The 16,834-nt window shown below is 38.0% G+C and overlaps 1 protein-coding gene across 1 annotated transcript; it reads left to right on the plus strand.

The window, feature by feature from the left end:
- Window positions 1–1,883: 1,883 nt before the first annotated feature.
- ARCN1 (archain 1) lies at window positions 1,884–15,711 on the plus strand. Its single transcript, XM_008574931.1, has 9 exons — window positions 1,884–2,141; window positions 2,629–2,808; window positions 2,944–3,149; window positions 3,901–4,065; window positions 6,965–7,130; window positions 8,703–8,850; window positions 9,167–9,275; window positions 11,843–12,047; window positions 13,763–15,711. Exons 1-9 carry the CDS (start codon window positions 1,944–1,946, stop codon window positions 13,850–13,852), a joined length of 1,467 nt encoding a protein of 488 aa, XP_008573153.1. The 5' UTR covers window positions 1,884–1,943; the 3' UTR covers window positions 13,853–15,711.
- Window positions 15,712–16,834: the final 1,123 nt, after the last annotated feature.

Consider the following 16,834-nt stretch of genomic DNA (forward strand, 5'->3'; position numbering starts at 1 on the left):
CCTCACTCAGCCAGGTCGCTGCCGGTCTGTATGTGGGATCCGAACCCCTTGGCGGGGGTGCCGCCGCGCTCCCAAGCGGCGCACTGTAGCAGTGCGCCACCGGGCCAGCCCCCTTGAGGGAGCATCTTTAATATGAGAGTCCATAGAAGGATTAGAATCTCCAAAACTCTTTTTTTAAAGAAAAGTGTTCTTTATCTAAAAAATATTTTTAATCGATATATTATCATGTTATCATATTTTCACACCTAAAAAGTTAGCAATAATTCCTTAGTATCATCAACTATTCATTCACTGTTCAAATTTGATTTATACATTGTGATTGGTTTATATGTCTGAGTCTCTTTTAATCTATGGATTTACCCTCCATTTTTTTTTTTTAATTATGGAGATATTATTCATACCGTAAAATTGAGGCTTTTAAAGTGTACAGATAAGTGGTATTCAGTATATTTACAAAGTTTGGCAACCATCACCACTTTCTGAACTAAGAACATTTGTATCACCCCAAAAACAAACTCCGTGACTCCAAGGGTCCTGAAAAAAGGAAAAAAGACTTCATACCATTAGCAGTCACTCCCTATCTCCCCCCTCAGCCCCTGATAACCACTAATCTACTTTCTGTCTCTATGGATTTGTCTGTTATAGATATTCCGTATAAATGGAGTCATGTAAGATACGGCCTTTTGCATCTGGTTTATTTAACTTAGCATAATGTTTCAAAGTTCATCTGTGTTGGGCTGGTCCGTGGCTCACTCAGGAGAGTGTGGTGCTGATTATATCAAGGCCACAGGTTCGGATCCCATATAGGGATGGCCGGTTAGCTCATTGAGTGAGTGTGGTGCTGACAGCAATAAGTCAAGGGTTAAGATCCCTGGACTGGTCATCTTAAAAAAAATTTTTTTTTAAAGTTTATATGTGTTATAGCATGTATCAGTAGCATTCTACTATGAACATTCATGTACAAGTTTTTGTGTGGCACACCTTTTTTCTGAGGGATAATTTTGGAGCAAAAATCTTACCTTACTTTTGGACATATATGGCATATAAACCTTTAGCAAACCAGCACAGAGACTTAACCTGCTTGTCATCAGTAAGGTGAAGCAGCAACCACATTTTAATTTTTTTTCTTTTATTTTGCTGGACATATGTAGATGGTGGGAACATAAACTTCCTGTGATAAAGATTAATGTAAAAATGAATTTTTTAAGCACTTTAGTTTTAATTTTTTATACAAAACTCTTGTCTGATAATAAGTTTAGGTCAATTTCTTCTCCTTAGGAATTAGGGTGTTATTATTTGTGTACTAAAAGCTTATTTGAAGAAATATCTTATTTCACACTACTAATTTTTATTTTTTATTTTTTGTTTATGTTTTGTTTTGGCGACTGGCCAGTACAGGGATCGAACTGTGGACCTTGGTATTATCAGCACCACCCTCTAACCTACTGAGCTAATAGGCCAGCCCTCATAGTATTAAAGTTAAAGACGTGGAGAGGAGGATTTCTTTTGAGAATATGGGTCATACTTTTTTTTGTATTTTTATTCTTTTCCTGGGATCCTTTACTACCCCTTAGTTATATCTTCTTGCTTCATACCTGGGTGACGGAAAATTTATTTCTTTACTAAGTTTTTCTTTATGTATGTTATTGAAAAATAGGAGCAATAGCTTATTTTCCTCTACTTTGCTTTAGCTTCGTCTTATGAATTACATACTATAATTAAGAGAGTGATGAAGTAGAGTTTGAAAGTCAACATTTTAATAGTCATGTCACTAAATAACTGAGTATGTCATTGTATGGAAGATCTCCTGAGATGTTGAGAAACAGATATGAAGAAATAATTAATTAGTATTTATTAATACTTGCTGTTCCTGGCAGGTGCTGTTGGCAGCAGCCGTCTGCACAAAAGCAGGAAAGGCTATTGTTTCTCGCCAGTTTGTGGAGATGACCCGAACTCGGATTGAGGGCTTATTAGCAGCTTTTCCAAAACTCATGAACACTGGAAAACAACATACATTTGTTGAAACAGAGAGTGTAAGATATGTCTACCAGCCTATGGAGAAACTGTACATGGTACTGATCACTACCAAAAACAGTAATATTTTAGAAGATTTGGAGACCCTAAGGCTGTTTTCAAGAGTGGTAAGAGTCCTTCTGTAATATTGGGTTCCACTTTTTATTTGTTTTACATTTTTTCATGTAAAACTAGTTTTTCTCCCAAAGCAGGTGACGCTTACCAATTTGTAGGCTTTGCACCCTGCACCCCAGTGGCTTATTGTTGCTGGTTCTTATTCATGCAGCAGACATTTATTGGGTGCCCTCTTAGGTTACAAGTATCCCAAAAGGGAATATGGGCACTACCCTTTCATTTCCCAGTTCTTAAGCAGTTACTCTAATCTGCCTTTGTGGTTCTGACGCTTGTTTGGCCATGTTTTCAGATAAGACTTACAGACATAGACACACAGAAACACAAAGACTTTATGCCAAAGTCTTGCTTAAAATAAAGACTAGCAGGAGCTAAGAAAGGGATTCAGATTTATTGAAATTTGTGTACTTTAAAGGATAAGACTTGGAAACATAGTTGCTGATAAATTCTAAATCTTTCTTTTCCATTGCTGCCCATAATTAGATCCCTGAATATTGCCGAGCCTTAGAGGAGAATGAAATATCTGAGCACTGTTTTGATTTGATTTTTGCTTTTGATGAAATTGTCGCCCTTGGATACCGGGAGAATGTTAACCTGGCACAGATCAGAACCTTCACTGAAATGGATTCTCATGAAGAAAAGGTGTTCAGAGCAGTCAGAGAGGTAAATAAGGTCTTTTCTCGGACTTCCAGTTTGTATGTCTTTCTCTTAGGCTTCACTAACTAATCTGATTTTCCTATTTCTACTTGCTAACATAGATTGTACTCAAACTACATCCATGTATATCTTTTTCTGTAGACTCAAGAACGTGAAGCTAAGGCTGAGATGCGGCGTAAAGCAAAGGAATTACAACAAGCCCGAAGAGATGCAGAGAGACAGGGCAAAAAAGCACCAGGATTTGGGGGATTTGGCAGCTCTGCGGTATCTGGAGGCAGCACAGCTGCCATGATTACAGAGACCATCATTGAAACTGATAAACCAAAAGTGGCACCTGCACCAGCCAGGTATAATCCAGTATATTACCAGCAACCCTAGAATGCCAGATGAAAGGTGTACGTGTGTATTATTTCTGGAATGATATGTGATTTCTCGGCAACCTGTAAATAATGAGAGACTTGATGAAGTAAGATGTGATATTAAATTTGGCAACATATAATATGGGGATAAAGGAGAAATCTGAATGTGGTGTTTTTCCTTGTGTATAAAAGAGAGTTCTTTTACAAATTCTGCCATGACCTCAATTTTCTATGAAAGTTACCTCAGTTTGGGATAATTTACTCTTTATGGAATGTGGGATTTTTAATCTTAATGTTCAAGGATTTTAGGGGGAACCTGACCTCTCTGAAATTGTATATATTTTTTTAATTATAATTTTAAAATTTTGTTTGTGCACCGGCATATTTATCTGGATGGAAAAGTACAAAGTTTTCATCAGATCATGTGTTCTTATAAAAGTATACCTTTGGTCTTTAGGTAATAAAGCTTATATATTAATAGTAACTGTCTGTTGGCAGTTTGGGCAGGTTCATATATTACACTATGAATAGTCTAGTTGTTCACCAACACTAGAAAGCTTTTTTTTTTCCCCTTGAGGTGTTCACATTCCTCTTAAAGAACAGCTTCAGGGAAAGCTTCATTGATATGGAGTCATTAGTTAATGTTTTGGGGTTTTGTGTGTGTGTGTGTGTGTGTGTGTGTGTGTGTGTGTGTGTGTGTGTGTGTGAATTTTTTCTTATTTTGTATTCTTCCACTTAGGCCATCAGGCCCTAGCAAGGCTTTGAAACTTGGAGCCAAAGGAAAGGAAGTAGATAACTTTGTGGACAAATTGAAATCTGAAGGTGAAACTATCATGTCCTCCAGTATGGGCAAGCGTACCTCTGAAGCAACCAAAGTGCATGCTCCATCCATTAATATGGAAAGGTAAGTAGTAACTTTTTCAGTAAGAACAAACGTGGCGCACTCGGGAGAGTGTGGCACTGGGAGCGCAGCAACGCTCCCGCCGCGGGTTCGGATCCTATATAGGAATGGCCGGTGCGCTCACTGGCTGAGCGTGGTGTGGGTGACACCACACCAAGGGTTGCAATCCCCTTACCGGTCACGAAAAAGACAAAAAAAAAAAAAAAAATCTTACTTCAGTGTGCTATAAATTGTTTTGTACCTCTCAGTTTTGCCTGATTTTTTAAAAGATTTATTCAGAGGATATTCTAGGTGTTAACATAAGGTCTTTTTTTTTCTTTTTTCTTTAACCATGACTGAGGCTCTTAGCCACCTATTTTCTGAGAAGTTTAGAACTTGCCGTTTATCAGCTAAATAAAAATAACTTGTCTTCATGCTTAGTATGTAGCTTGTCTCTTAAAATGGACTTGAGTTAGAGCTATGATACCCCCACACTATATTTCGTCGTGTCTTTTCCTAATTAAACTATAAGGAGAATCAATCTTTAATCCATAATTTGTAAATATCTTTAACAGCAAATTAATATATTATCTTTTACCTTTTAAGTATTTGAACCCAGTGTAGAATATTTTGATTTGTCTCTTATCTCAGGGCTGTGGTAGTGGTTGGTGACATTTTTAAGTGGTACCTATCAAGTTCACTTATTCATGACTCAGATTTCTTGTCTTGAAGCCCAGACCTTCTACTGTTGCTGATGATTTTGAGGTCAAGTGAAAGATGAAACTGGGAGGATACCTCTATCAGGTGTGCATAAAAGAAGAGTATTTGCTCTTTATATGTCCTGTTCTGTATGAAATGAACAGGATTACATCGGGATAGATCTCTTGGACTCATTAAAGCTCCTATGCTATTCCTGGTAGTTGCTTTGAGTGAGACAGAGGCTTTACACTTTTAAAAAGGTGTTGGATACCATCACATATTAGAGCTTGAGGCTCTTTTATAAATGATGAAATATCTCTTGAGCACAGAAGGTTGTAAAGATGAAATAGGACCCTGCATTGTCTTAAGATACACTGCTTTGTGGTCTTGAGTGCCTTTGTTTCTGGGAAGACCTAAGAGGTTAGAACAGAGAACAGAGTAGTATACCAAAATATTCTTTGTAGCCTCTGCAGTTCACCCAGCTAAAAATAATTCTGTTATAGAATATGGATAGATTATACTTAATAATTGCCCATAGCAGCAGCACTTTTTAATTTTACTTATTTTTAAAATTAAGTTATACATTTATATAGTACAAAATTTAAAAGTTTCAAAAGTTTTACAGTAAAAAGTCTTCCTCCCACACAGCCATGCAAGTATCTTATTTTGGAGGCAACTGGTTTTAACTTGTTTTCATATGTATTCTTCTGAGGGGGATAATCTATGATGTATTGATGAATAAAAATATATGTATATATCTGTTTTTCACCTTTTTAAACAAAGCAGTAGCATACTAGATACGTTCTCCAATTGCTTTTTTCACTTAATTATTTTGGAGATAAGAATTTCCTTATTTGAAACTGTAGAGGCATAACATCTAAACTCAGACCTTACCCTAAACTGGATCCTGTACTACCGTAAATGACATTAGTAGGTCATCTGACAAAACTGGCATGTGAATGGTAGATAAAAGTATTGTGGGGCCGGCCCGGTGGCGCACTGGATAGTGCGCCCGCTTGGGAAGCACGGCGGCGCTCCCGTCCGAGGGTTCGGATCCCACGTACAGACTGGCTCCCGCTCACTGGCTGAGCGAGGCACGGGAGCAACGCCGAGGCTTGCGATCCCGTCGCCGGTCCCCGGTCCGGTACGGGGGCAACACTGAGGGTTGCGATCCGTTGCCAGACACGGAAAAAAAAGACAAAAAAAAAAAAAAAAAAGTATTGTGTTAATGTAAATTTATGAAGTGGATAATAATGCTGTGGTTGTGCAAGAGAATATCCCTGTTCTTACAAAATATACACTGAAGTATTTAGGGGTAAAGGGCCATGGTACATATAACCTGCCTCTTAATGGTTCCAGGGAAAAAATCAAATATATATACATATATAATATTTCATTTTTTAATTTCTTAAAGTTTGAAATGATTTTCAAGTAGAAAGTTTTTCAGTTGTTCTTTTTTTCCCCCCTCACAGCTGCCTAGTATTCATTTGTGTAGATATTCCTTTATGTATTTAATCAGCCTCATATTGATGGACATTTAAGTAGTTTCTAAACTTCTGTTACATACAATTCTTCAGTGAATGACTTAGTACATTGTTTTGCATGAGTGAGAATTTATCTGTAGGATAAATCTAGAAAGGAATTGCTGGATCAAAGGGTATTATGCTTTAAATTTTGATAGACATAGTAGCAACACTTTTAAAAAAGATGTTGTTGGGCCGGCCCGTGGCTCACTCGGTAGAGTGCGGTGCTGATAACACCAAGGCCGTGGGTTCGGATCCCATATGGGGATGGCTGGTTTGCTCACTGGCTGAGCGTGGTGCTGACAACACCAAGTCAAGGGTTAAGATCCCCTTACCGGTCATCTTTTAAAAAAAAAAAAAAAAGATGTTGTAGGGTTGGCTGGTTAGCTCAGTTGTTTAAGAGTGCAGTGTTATAGCACCAAGGTCAACGGTTTGGATCCCCATACTGGCTAGCCACCAGATAAATAAATAAATATAAAGAAAGAAGTTGTTGGGCTGACCAGTAAACTCATTGGTTAGAGTGCAGTGCTGATAATACCAAGGTCCAGGGTTCAATCCCTGTACTGGCCAGCTGCCAACCCTGCCCCCACAAACAAACAAACAAACAAATAAGTTGTTAATGGCTAATCACCATTAAACCCTGGAGAAAGGAAGTTCTGGTTTCTACCTTTCCAAACAAATTTATTACCTTTTCTTTATAGTGTGCATATGAAGATTGAAGAAAAGATCACACTAACCTGTGGACGAGATGGAGGACTACAGAATATGGAGTTGCATGGCATGATCATGCTTAGGATCTCAGATGACAAATTTGGTCGAATTCGTCTTCATGTGGAAAATGAAGATAAGAGAGGGGTGCAGCTACAGGTGTGTAGAGTCTTTTGATAGGGAGTATTAAGACTTTTGTCTACCCAGCACAGTCTTTCTCAACTAGTTTCTCATATGAACCACAGAACACAGAAAATTATTTAAGTTATATAACTGATGTCATTCTAGATGCATAGGAAAGATGTCAATATATTATATATAGTGGATACCTGAGAGTGATTGATAGCTGTTTTAGAATGGCTTTTTAATATTGAATGAAAGGTAATTTTGAAATCTTATAAATGACTTCATACTCACTAACAAAAGATACAAAGTTATGTTTATCTTTTATTATTATGTAAAGAGTAAATTCACTTAGGATCTTGCTTGAAATGCAGTTTTTTAAAAAGACGTTTTAAAACTTAATAAAGAAGTATTCTATTAAAACAGGCATAACACTAAATTTACTCATTTTGCTACTATATAAACTACCAGTGCTTATTTTGTTTGCTGGCAGGCAGTATCTAATGGTAATTTTGAAAAATGCATAAAAATCCTTACAAAATAAATATGTGTTCCAACTATTAGATATATTTGAGCTCTTCTTATCTTTATATTATTAGAGTAGTTCTTGTCACATTTTATTTAGGTGGTTGATCTTATATCTCTTATCACAAGAACAAAGATTTTTCAGGAAAGAATGTGTTTTTGTTTACTTTTTTCCCCCCGTAGTTAGCACAGAGTTGTCTTTTGGAAGTAGTATTTATATTAATTGACAACAGCTTTGCTGGCTCTTAAAATATTTGTAGACTGATGTCCAAAAGTGATTTCTTGGGCTGATTGGTTAGTTCACTTGATAGAGTGTGGTGCTGATAACACCAAGGTCAAGGGTTCTAATTCCTATGCTGGCCAATGGCCAAAAAAAAAAAGGTGATTTATTTTTCTTTTTTACTCCTTATCTGATTTCTTTTAAAAGATTGTACTATCTTAATTGGCCTGAGTTTGAACAACTTTAGCTCTCTAGGCTAAATTGCAAGTAAACTTTACACAGAGCTTTTCTCTCTTCTGCCATTTTATGTAAGGCCAAAACTATTGTCTCACCCAGGCAGTTGATTATCGTGTGACCCAGTCTTCTGCTTGGCAAGCTTGGCTCCTCCCTATGTAGTATATTTGGAAAGGACTTGGTTAATGGTCCTTGACTTTTTGATAACAGACTTGTTCCTTAATGGCTTTTAGAGTTGAAAATAATTTTTTTTAATTACTAGTTTGTTTTTTAAAAAAGATGACCAGTAAGGGAATCTTAACCCTTGACTTGGTGTTGTCAGCACCACGCTCTCTCAAGTGAGCTAACCAGCCATCCCTATATAGGGATCCAAACCCGTGGCCTTGGTGTTATCAGCACCACACTCTCCCAAGGGAGCCACGGGCTGGCCCTAATTACTAGTTTTTAAATGTCTTAAAACTTTTTTAAAATCTTGGAAGAAGGGAAATTTTTCTTTAAAATCATAAAGAATTGGAATTTGTGAGGTACCCTGTGTTAGATGTTAGATTGTAGACCACGTAAGCCCACATAAGGTTTATTTCCTGTCTTATGTTTGAACCTCAGAAGTTTTCCTCCCCTTCTCATTCCAGACGCATCCAAATGTGGATAAAAAATTGTTCACTGCAGAGTCTCTAATTGGCTTGAAGAATCCAGAGAAGTCATTTCCAGTCAACAGTGATGTAGGGGTGTTAAAATGGAGACTACAAACCACAGAGGAATCTTTTATTCCACTGACAAGTAAGTGCCTCTGTCCAGTCCCACTAAGCTAGTCTTCACTGAGAACTAGACATAGTCCTGACTTGTATGCTGTTATCTTTATTGCCATAGCAAAGTTCTCTTTGACAAAATGACCTTCTTTCAGAATGGACTCAGTGCTATATTTTGTATATTTTAATCACTGGCTTTAATTTTTAATAGCTTTCATTTTGAAGGTTGTTTTTAATAAGGTTTATATTAGAATGTTTTAGGCTTGCAGCTATCAGTCAGCTTTGATTTGCCACCTTAACTTAGCTCTTTTTCTACCGTTCTAGTAAGACTCTGCTTTTCTCCTCAGTTAATTGCTGGCCTTCAGAGAGTGGAAATGGCTGTGATGTCAACATAGAATATGAGCTACAAGAAGATAATTTAGAACTGAATGATGTGGTTATCACCATCCCACTCCCGTAAGTGTTGTTCCCCACATAATCATGTTCCCTACATTGGGCTTGTAGAACTGGTCTTTTGGAACTTGTTTTAGAGGCAATATCTTTGGTTGTCCATTCTAAGATATTAGCTTCTTAAAAAGGCCAGTTATGAAAGAAGCCAGACACAAAAGGCTACGTACTATTCTACTTCTTCGACTTTCTGGAAAAGATAATACTCTTGAAACAGAAATCAGGAAGTAGAAAGGAAGGTACTTGACTGCAGTGGGGCACAAGGGAACTTTGGGGGATGATAAAAATGTTCTGTTATTTGATTGTGGTGGTGCTTACAAGACTGCATACATTTGTCAAAATGCTTTGAGCTGTATACTTTGAAAGGGGTGGATTTTACTGACTTTAAAACCAAACCAAACAAAAAAGTCAGTTGTAGGTATGGAGCCATGTTTTCAGATGTTCGTGTAGTTATGAGGATTTCCAGAAGGAGGAGCCACTTCTCAGTTAAACTTTCTCTGTTTTTTGTTTGTTTATTTGTTTTGTTTTTTGTTTTTTGGCAGCTGGCTGGTATGGATATCCAAACCCTTGCCCTTGGTGTTATGACACTGTACTCTAACCAACTGAGCTAACCAGCCAGCCCTCTCTGTTTTGTTTTGGAACTTTCAAAAAAATTGAGTGTTATCAGGCTGAATTTTTTTTTTTTCACTTGCTCTCTCAACTTTTACAAAAGATGAAAGTATATGTTCAATGGAACTATTGGTTCTTGCTGAAACAAGATATCAACATTAGTTTCGGTAAATTTCCTGACAGCTTTATTGAGGTGTAATTGACATACAATAAACTACACAGATTTATGTAGTGCAGTTTGATAAATTTTGACATGTATGCACTTGTGAAACCAACACCACAGTCAAGATAATGAAAATGTCCACAAGCTTAGTTTCTTTAAGGTTTTGTTCTACACTTAAATGGCCTACTTTTCGGCTGGCCAGTTAGCTCACTTGGTTAGTATATAGTCCTGATAACATCAAGGTCCAGGATTCAATTCCTGTACCAGTCAGCTGACAAAAAAAAAAAAAGGCCTTCTTTCTAGGATTATCTAGAAATACTCTACATTAAGTTTATCTACTTGGTCGCATTTCCTGTGAGTGTTCTTTATTTTACTTCACCAAAGAATCCTAGCTCCTCTCTACCCCTCCAGCCGCCCATGATTAAGTACAGAGTTTAATTATGAACACCAGTAAGTGTATTCTTAATGTATCTTTACTATTATATTGCTCAGTTATTATTGCAGGGAAAATGTCACTAATTTAATTTGTAGTTTTGTTCACTTTTTGATAATTCAGGTCTTTACATAGTCAGGTCTGATTTTGGTCATTTTTATTTCCATTTTCAAAAATATACTTTATTACCAATATCCCCTTTAATAGGATAAACTCTTATTCTGCATACATGGATCTTTCAGAACAATAGATGGCTTCCTTGAACCATTGTAGGACTTGGGCGTTGGTGGCAAGTGGGGTTTTGTTTGTCAAGATTTATTTTACTAGACTATTTTTAGGATGCCACAATTTTTAGGCCTTTCCATCTACTCTGTAATTGTGGTTGTGGTGGTTTCCTGTGTCTTAGTTCAGTTTTGCGATGGTCTTCAGAAGAGACCCTTAGACAACATTTTACCCCATTGTGTAGAAGAGATCAGAATCAGAATTAGAGCAAGGGCACAGAGGAGGAACATAAAAGAACCAGGACCATAAAACTGATAGGGAAGACTTAATAGACTTATGCCACCCTTAACGTTTTCTTTGTCTCTCTTATTTACCCTGCCCATAATACAAGCACTGAGCCTCACTGGTGAATTAAAAGATCGTAAATTTAGAATGTGTAGGAGTAGGTGACACTGACTGTCAGCCACGTGTGGGGATGCAGAATACATCCTAACTATCTCTGGTTCTCTTGCAGATTAAGGACAACTATGTATCTCTTTCTCCCATCATGTTTCCATTTTGCCTGGGGGTAATTGTGCTTTCATTTATCAAATAAAAGTCCGTTTACTGGATTGTAAATGAAATAAACTCACTGGTGTCAACTTCAATAAATTTTGAAACACTCTGAAATCTTTTGAAAATAAATCTTCTCAAAGGCCCCAAATCATCTTCACTAATGGCATTTAAAGTTGCCCCCCACTATTATCAACCTTCTTTTTCCCCCAGTGTCACCTATAAAGAGAGCTGTATTACGTTAAAATTCTTTCTTGACAGGACAACAAACCATTGCTGCAAGATTTTTGGAAAGATATCCCACTTCACACATTTGTCAGTCTCAGTGCCCTGCTAGCTCCCAGATGTAGTCCATGAGTTGGAGCAGCCACTGGCATATCTGCTAAGTACCTATTTTGCATATACCTGTGGGATCCTTAGCCAAGGTGCTAGGACTTTGATCTTCGAAGTAATAGGGAGCCTAATTTTTTCTAGGACTGCATAAAAATTACAGTCCTAGAGGGCAGAATTTGAGGAGCATAATCAAATTTGGGGTTGGTTTTCTTTGGAGTTCTTCTAGCTCTAGACAGCAAACTTAACTCATGTTTCTCGTGACAGATCTGGTGTTGGCGCACCTGTAATTGGTGAGATCGATGGGGAGTATCGACATGACAGTCGACGAAATACCTTGGAATGGTGCCTGCCAGTGATTGATGCCAAAAATAAGAGTGGCAGCCTGGAGTTTAGCATTGCTGGGCAACCCAATGACTTCTTCCCTGTTCAAGTTTACTTCATCTCCAAAAAGAATTACTGTAACATACAGGTACTCTATTTTAATAGAGAGCACACAGGGAAAGCAGTAGGACAGATGCCACATAGATGCATGACTTCATGTTCAGAGCAAAAATCAGAAAAACTAAAGTCCTCTGGGGATTCTGTTTCTGACTCATTGTGTGATCTTAGTCAAATTCCTCACCTGCTTTACCTCAGTTTGCCTATCTAGATCTGACAAAGTAAAGGAATTGAATATGAATACATTTAAAAGTATTTTTATATATTTAGTTGTCTATTTTTTAATCTCATGTCTTTTAAAATCCATTTGCCAAAAACACCCAATACATGATTTTTTAATGCTTTGCTGTCACTTGGTTTGTACCCAAGGAATGGAAGTTTTTTATTTGGAAAGTAAAATTACTGCAGGAAAGAAATGATTCTAGGGTTGGCCAGTTAAGTCAGTTTGTTGGAGCACCTTGTAATACCAAGGTCAAGGGTTTGGATCCATTTACTGGCCAGCTGCCCCCCAAAAATGTGATTCTTATATAAAATGGAAACAATTTTTGGATTATTTATGTCACTGCCCCCTTCATTAGTACAAGTAATCACAAGCCAATTCTGTTGCAAACCCTGTCTTTTACTAAGGTAAAGCAATGGAAATGTGTGAACTGTTCCTTTATGTCATTATTTTTAACTCACTGTTCCTCCAGTTTTTGAAATTGCATTACTAGTTTATATTGTTATCCTCCTCTCTTTTTGACTTGCTTGTTATTCTGGTGCTGTCTTATCTTCCCACATGGTCTCTGTCTCCCCCATAAGTGCTTGGGAAGTTATAGTTTCCTCTGCTAGATGATTTTAAAAAGCAGTTCTGGCCAGCCCGTGGCTCACTTGGGAGAGTGTGGTGCTGATAATACCAAGGCCACAGGTTCGGATCCCAGATAGGGATGGCCTGTTAGCTCACTGGGTGAGTGTGGTGCTGACAACACCGAGTCAAGGGTTAAGATCCCCTTACCAGTCATCTTTTAAAAAAAAAAAAAAAAGTAGTTCTCTCTCAGTTAGTGGTAGGAACCCATCAGTATTGGGAGCTACTTTATCGAACCCAATATATTATGTAGGAATGGATACATTTTCCTGTTTGGGACCATTGAAAGATTAGGACAGTATAACTGCTCTCTCAAAACTTAATTAGAAAATATAAATTGGTGGTTCAAGTGTTGTGTTGATGCCATTATAGGTACCATTGTTATAGGTAACTAAACTGTACATTTATTATTAAAAAATAAAATAAAATAACCCAGCCATGCCTAGAAAATAAGTATAATGGAGCAGCTTAGTGGGCCTTTGGACACTTTGAGTCTTAGAGAGACTTGGAGAGCAGATCAAAGGAATGATGTTGAAGAGTTAATAACATTGCATTTTGGGTCAAAATGTTAATCAATCATCCTGATACAATGTCTATTAATTTCATAGTTTTTATAGGGCTGGGCTGTGGCTACTTATTTTGGAGTTTTTACTTGCTATTAATACCACTCTATATCTCATCCCAACAGGTGTCTTTTCTCTATCTAGAGAGGAGATTAATCATGTTGGTGGGGAAGAGTGACACTATGAGCTGCAGTTGCGAACTGAACATTTTTTAGTATTTCTGAGTTACTTTTAATACTGCTTTTAGGGGATTTGATCTGTTCTGTGATGAAAATTTAGTCAGCACTTTGGAGACTAAGCCTTCTCCTTCTTTACCTAATTCATTGTTTATTTTCCTAGGTTACCAAAGTGACCCAGGTAGATGGAAACAGCCCCGTCAGATTTTCCACAGAGACCACTTTCTTAGTGGATAAGTATGAAATCCTGTAATACCTAGAAGAAGGAACCGAAAAGGAAAATCTTCAGATTAATAAAGAAGTCAACGGTGGCTGAAGAGTTTTTTCCAAATTTACGAGCCATTGGAGATCCTTTTTTTTCTGATAACAATGCACGATTATCTGCGCCAAGGGCCCTCTCAACTCACCCCCACTGTTTCAGTGTCACAGAGACATTCTTTGACAAAGAAATGACACAAACATAAAGGGAAAGGCTGCTGATTTCTTTGGCAGATTTTACTGGCCAGCAGGAAAGCAAGCTCTCCAGAGAATGCCACCAATTAAACACCTCTACCTTGCCTAAGTTGCTCCTTTATTTTAATCTCTAAATATAGTTATATTTCATACTTACTTTTTTTTTTTAAGTTTTCTCTATGGAAGATTTTAATCTGTCTTACTCCTTTCCTTTACCTTCAGTTTTTCCTTTGTATACATTCAGTCAGCACTGGGATCGTTTATGTACAGGTATTGTGTTTGCTTGGCACTCCTAGAACAAGTTTAACCCATTCTTAATTTTTGGGTTATGCAGGTGAAGTGTTTAAGGGGTATGGGGTCTAAAAGTTAAAAGATAAGGGCGTCTTCTGTCCTTTTCTCAACGTACATTCATCCCTTCATTACTTTGTCAAGTTGATTTCCTTTCAGGACCTGTCCCTCCAGTTTAGAATAGTACTGTGAATCCCACTTGTCAATATTAAAGATAGCTAAGAAGCAGCTTTCAAATGGCACAGCTTCCTCTTCAAGATGTGTGGGAGGAGAATGGTTATGTCCAGTTAGGGATTTCATGTCCTCCTGTAATCGTGTCTGCTGCTAGTGCTACCCAAGCTTCCAGTTTTCTCCATCTTGGGTACTTAAGCTAAAATGTGGCAGCTCACAGTCATAATCCATTCATATATGCCTCAGTTTTACTACCTCCCTCTTCCTTGCTGCTCACTCTGTTGTCAGTCTTTTCTAGCAGAAATTGAAGTTATGATTTTGGAGGCTGTGGGTTCAGTGAGTCTTTGTGCCAATCCCACTGGCCCTGAACTATCAAGAAGACTCCATTTCCATCACTAGATTTTTAGCATTTCAAAAGACAGCTGATTATATTAATATGTAGGGATTAGTCATATATACTCCATTCCCTTCCAGCCTGCTGAACATTTTCCATCAGCCTATCTGTCCCTATCTCTGAAATCCTCCCTTTACCTCCCCCTAAGCCTTTTTTGAGTGTCATGTAGTGGTTGTTTCTTAGCTCCATCTCATCTGCTTTTTCGGTGGAGACTACATTAGCCAGCCCATCCTTGGCTTTTAAACCAGTATTGTACTCAATAGGGTGGGTGAAGATTTGCTATGAGGCAGCAGGCCCTGGCAGTGGGAAGAGGCAGGTGATTATAGATGACCTCCTGCACTTTTAGCTGGTTGGAGAGTACCACTTCCACTCTGAACAACATCTGGTCTTCCCTGCAAACTTGAATTAAAGCAATCACACACAAATGGCCATGGATGGAATTGCTTGCCAAAGAAATTTCTGGCCTTTCCCTTTCCCCTAACCGCATCAGGGAAGAATCCTTATCTCTAGCTTGGTTTCCACATGAGGTTTTTCTGAGGAAGGGGAGTGGGGCAAGAAGTCTGTTGGGTAGTTAAGTAGGCAAAATATTAATCCAGTTTTGTTTGAGAGTTGCTCGTCCATGTGATTTTTAAGGAGTCAAGTTTAATTTCACAAAAACTTTTTTTTTCTGAAATTACTTCTGGGGTAATATTTAAAATAAGAGATGTTTTGTAACCCTGTAAAATACATAGGGAATATAACATTCCAGTGTACACAAAGAAGGCAAATTCTTTAATAATAATCAAATAAAGAGTATTATAAAATGAGTTGTTTATTGGACTCTTGACTCACACTTCGGTGTCTGCTTGCCGATCCAGGGTGTTGTAATGGGATCTAAAATTAAAAATTAACGATATGGGTTTTTTTTGTCTTTTTCGTGACCGGTAAGGGGATCGCAACCCTTGGTGTGGTGTCACCCGCACCGCGCTCAGCCAGTGAGCGCACTGGCCATTCCTATATAGGATCCGAACCCACGGCGGGAGCATCGCTGCACTCCCAGCGCTGCACTCTCCTGAGTGCGCCACGGGGCCAGCCCAACGATATGTTTTTTTTTTTAAGAGAAAATACTCTCTATCCAGGAGTATTCATTGACTTTTCCCCATATTATAGGTACTGTGCTTCCTTTTATGTTTTTCTGCATTTGAGCATGTACATACACACGTGTGCTCCTAAGCGCATAGCTTTTGAGTTTTATGTAACTTATGTCCTTTTGGGGAATTGGAGTCTTAATTTTATTGGGGGCAGTTGTAGAGTCAGAAAAACGAGGCTTCATCTTTAAAGAATAACATTTGGTGCTAACTTGGAGCCTTCTTTTCCCCCTTAGACAGTAGGAAGTGATCTGGGGATGAGTGATGAATGCCTTGGGAATTGTTGATAATTCCTTCAGAAATGGCTTCTTGCTTGCCTCTGCCTCTTTTTAACTTAAGTTGGAAAGACTGTTGGATATCAAGTTGTTTGGAAGGCAAATTACTCTCCATAATGAATAAGTGGAATGAAAAAGTTTTTATTTTAGTGGTGAAAGCCAAGACTTTGAGTGTTTATCTCTTAATGAAATAGAAAGTATCTGGTCTAATGTTGCTTGATTTGTGGCTTGGCTCCTTGAAACTGTAACCTTAATCTAATGAAATGAACACCAAAACCATGCCACACCCCCGACTGGCTGCTAATACCTCTTCAGCATCAAGTGGACTTTGTTGGCCTTTTGTGAGGGAGACTAGCAAAATAATTAGATCTGACTGAGCATTCTCTTTAATGTAGGAGGCTTGTGGTTCCTGCTCTGGATTAATTAATTCCAGTTAGAGGAAGTAGGAAACACACCTTCTCTGGGCAGCAGTTCCTTTTTATTTTATTTTATTTTTTAAAAAAGATGACAGGTATAGGCCGGCCCAT

This window comes from Galeopterus variegatus, unplaced genomic scaffold (genome assembly GCF_000696425.1).
Source record: "Galeopterus variegatus unplaced genomic scaffold, G_variegatus-3.0.2 Scaffold1119, whole genome shotgun sequence".
Classification (NCBI taxonomy): domain Eukaryota; kingdom Metazoa; phylum Chordata; class Mammalia; order Dermoptera; family Cynocephalidae; genus Galeopterus; species Galeopterus variegatus.

Coding starts and splice junctions, on each gene's coding strand:
- ARCN1 (XM_008574931.1), top strand. CDS start 1,944: ATGACCCGAACTCGGATTGAGGGCTTATTAGCAGCTTTTCCAAAACTC. Junction 2,142..2,628: donor TAAGGCTGTTTTCAAGAGTG/GTAAGAGTCCTT, acceptor GCCCATAATTAG/ATCCCTGAATATTGCCGAGC. Junction 2,809..2,943: donor TGTTCAGAGCAGTCAGAGAG/GTAAATAAGGTC, acceptor CTTTTTCTGTAG/ACTCAAGAACGTGAAGCTAA.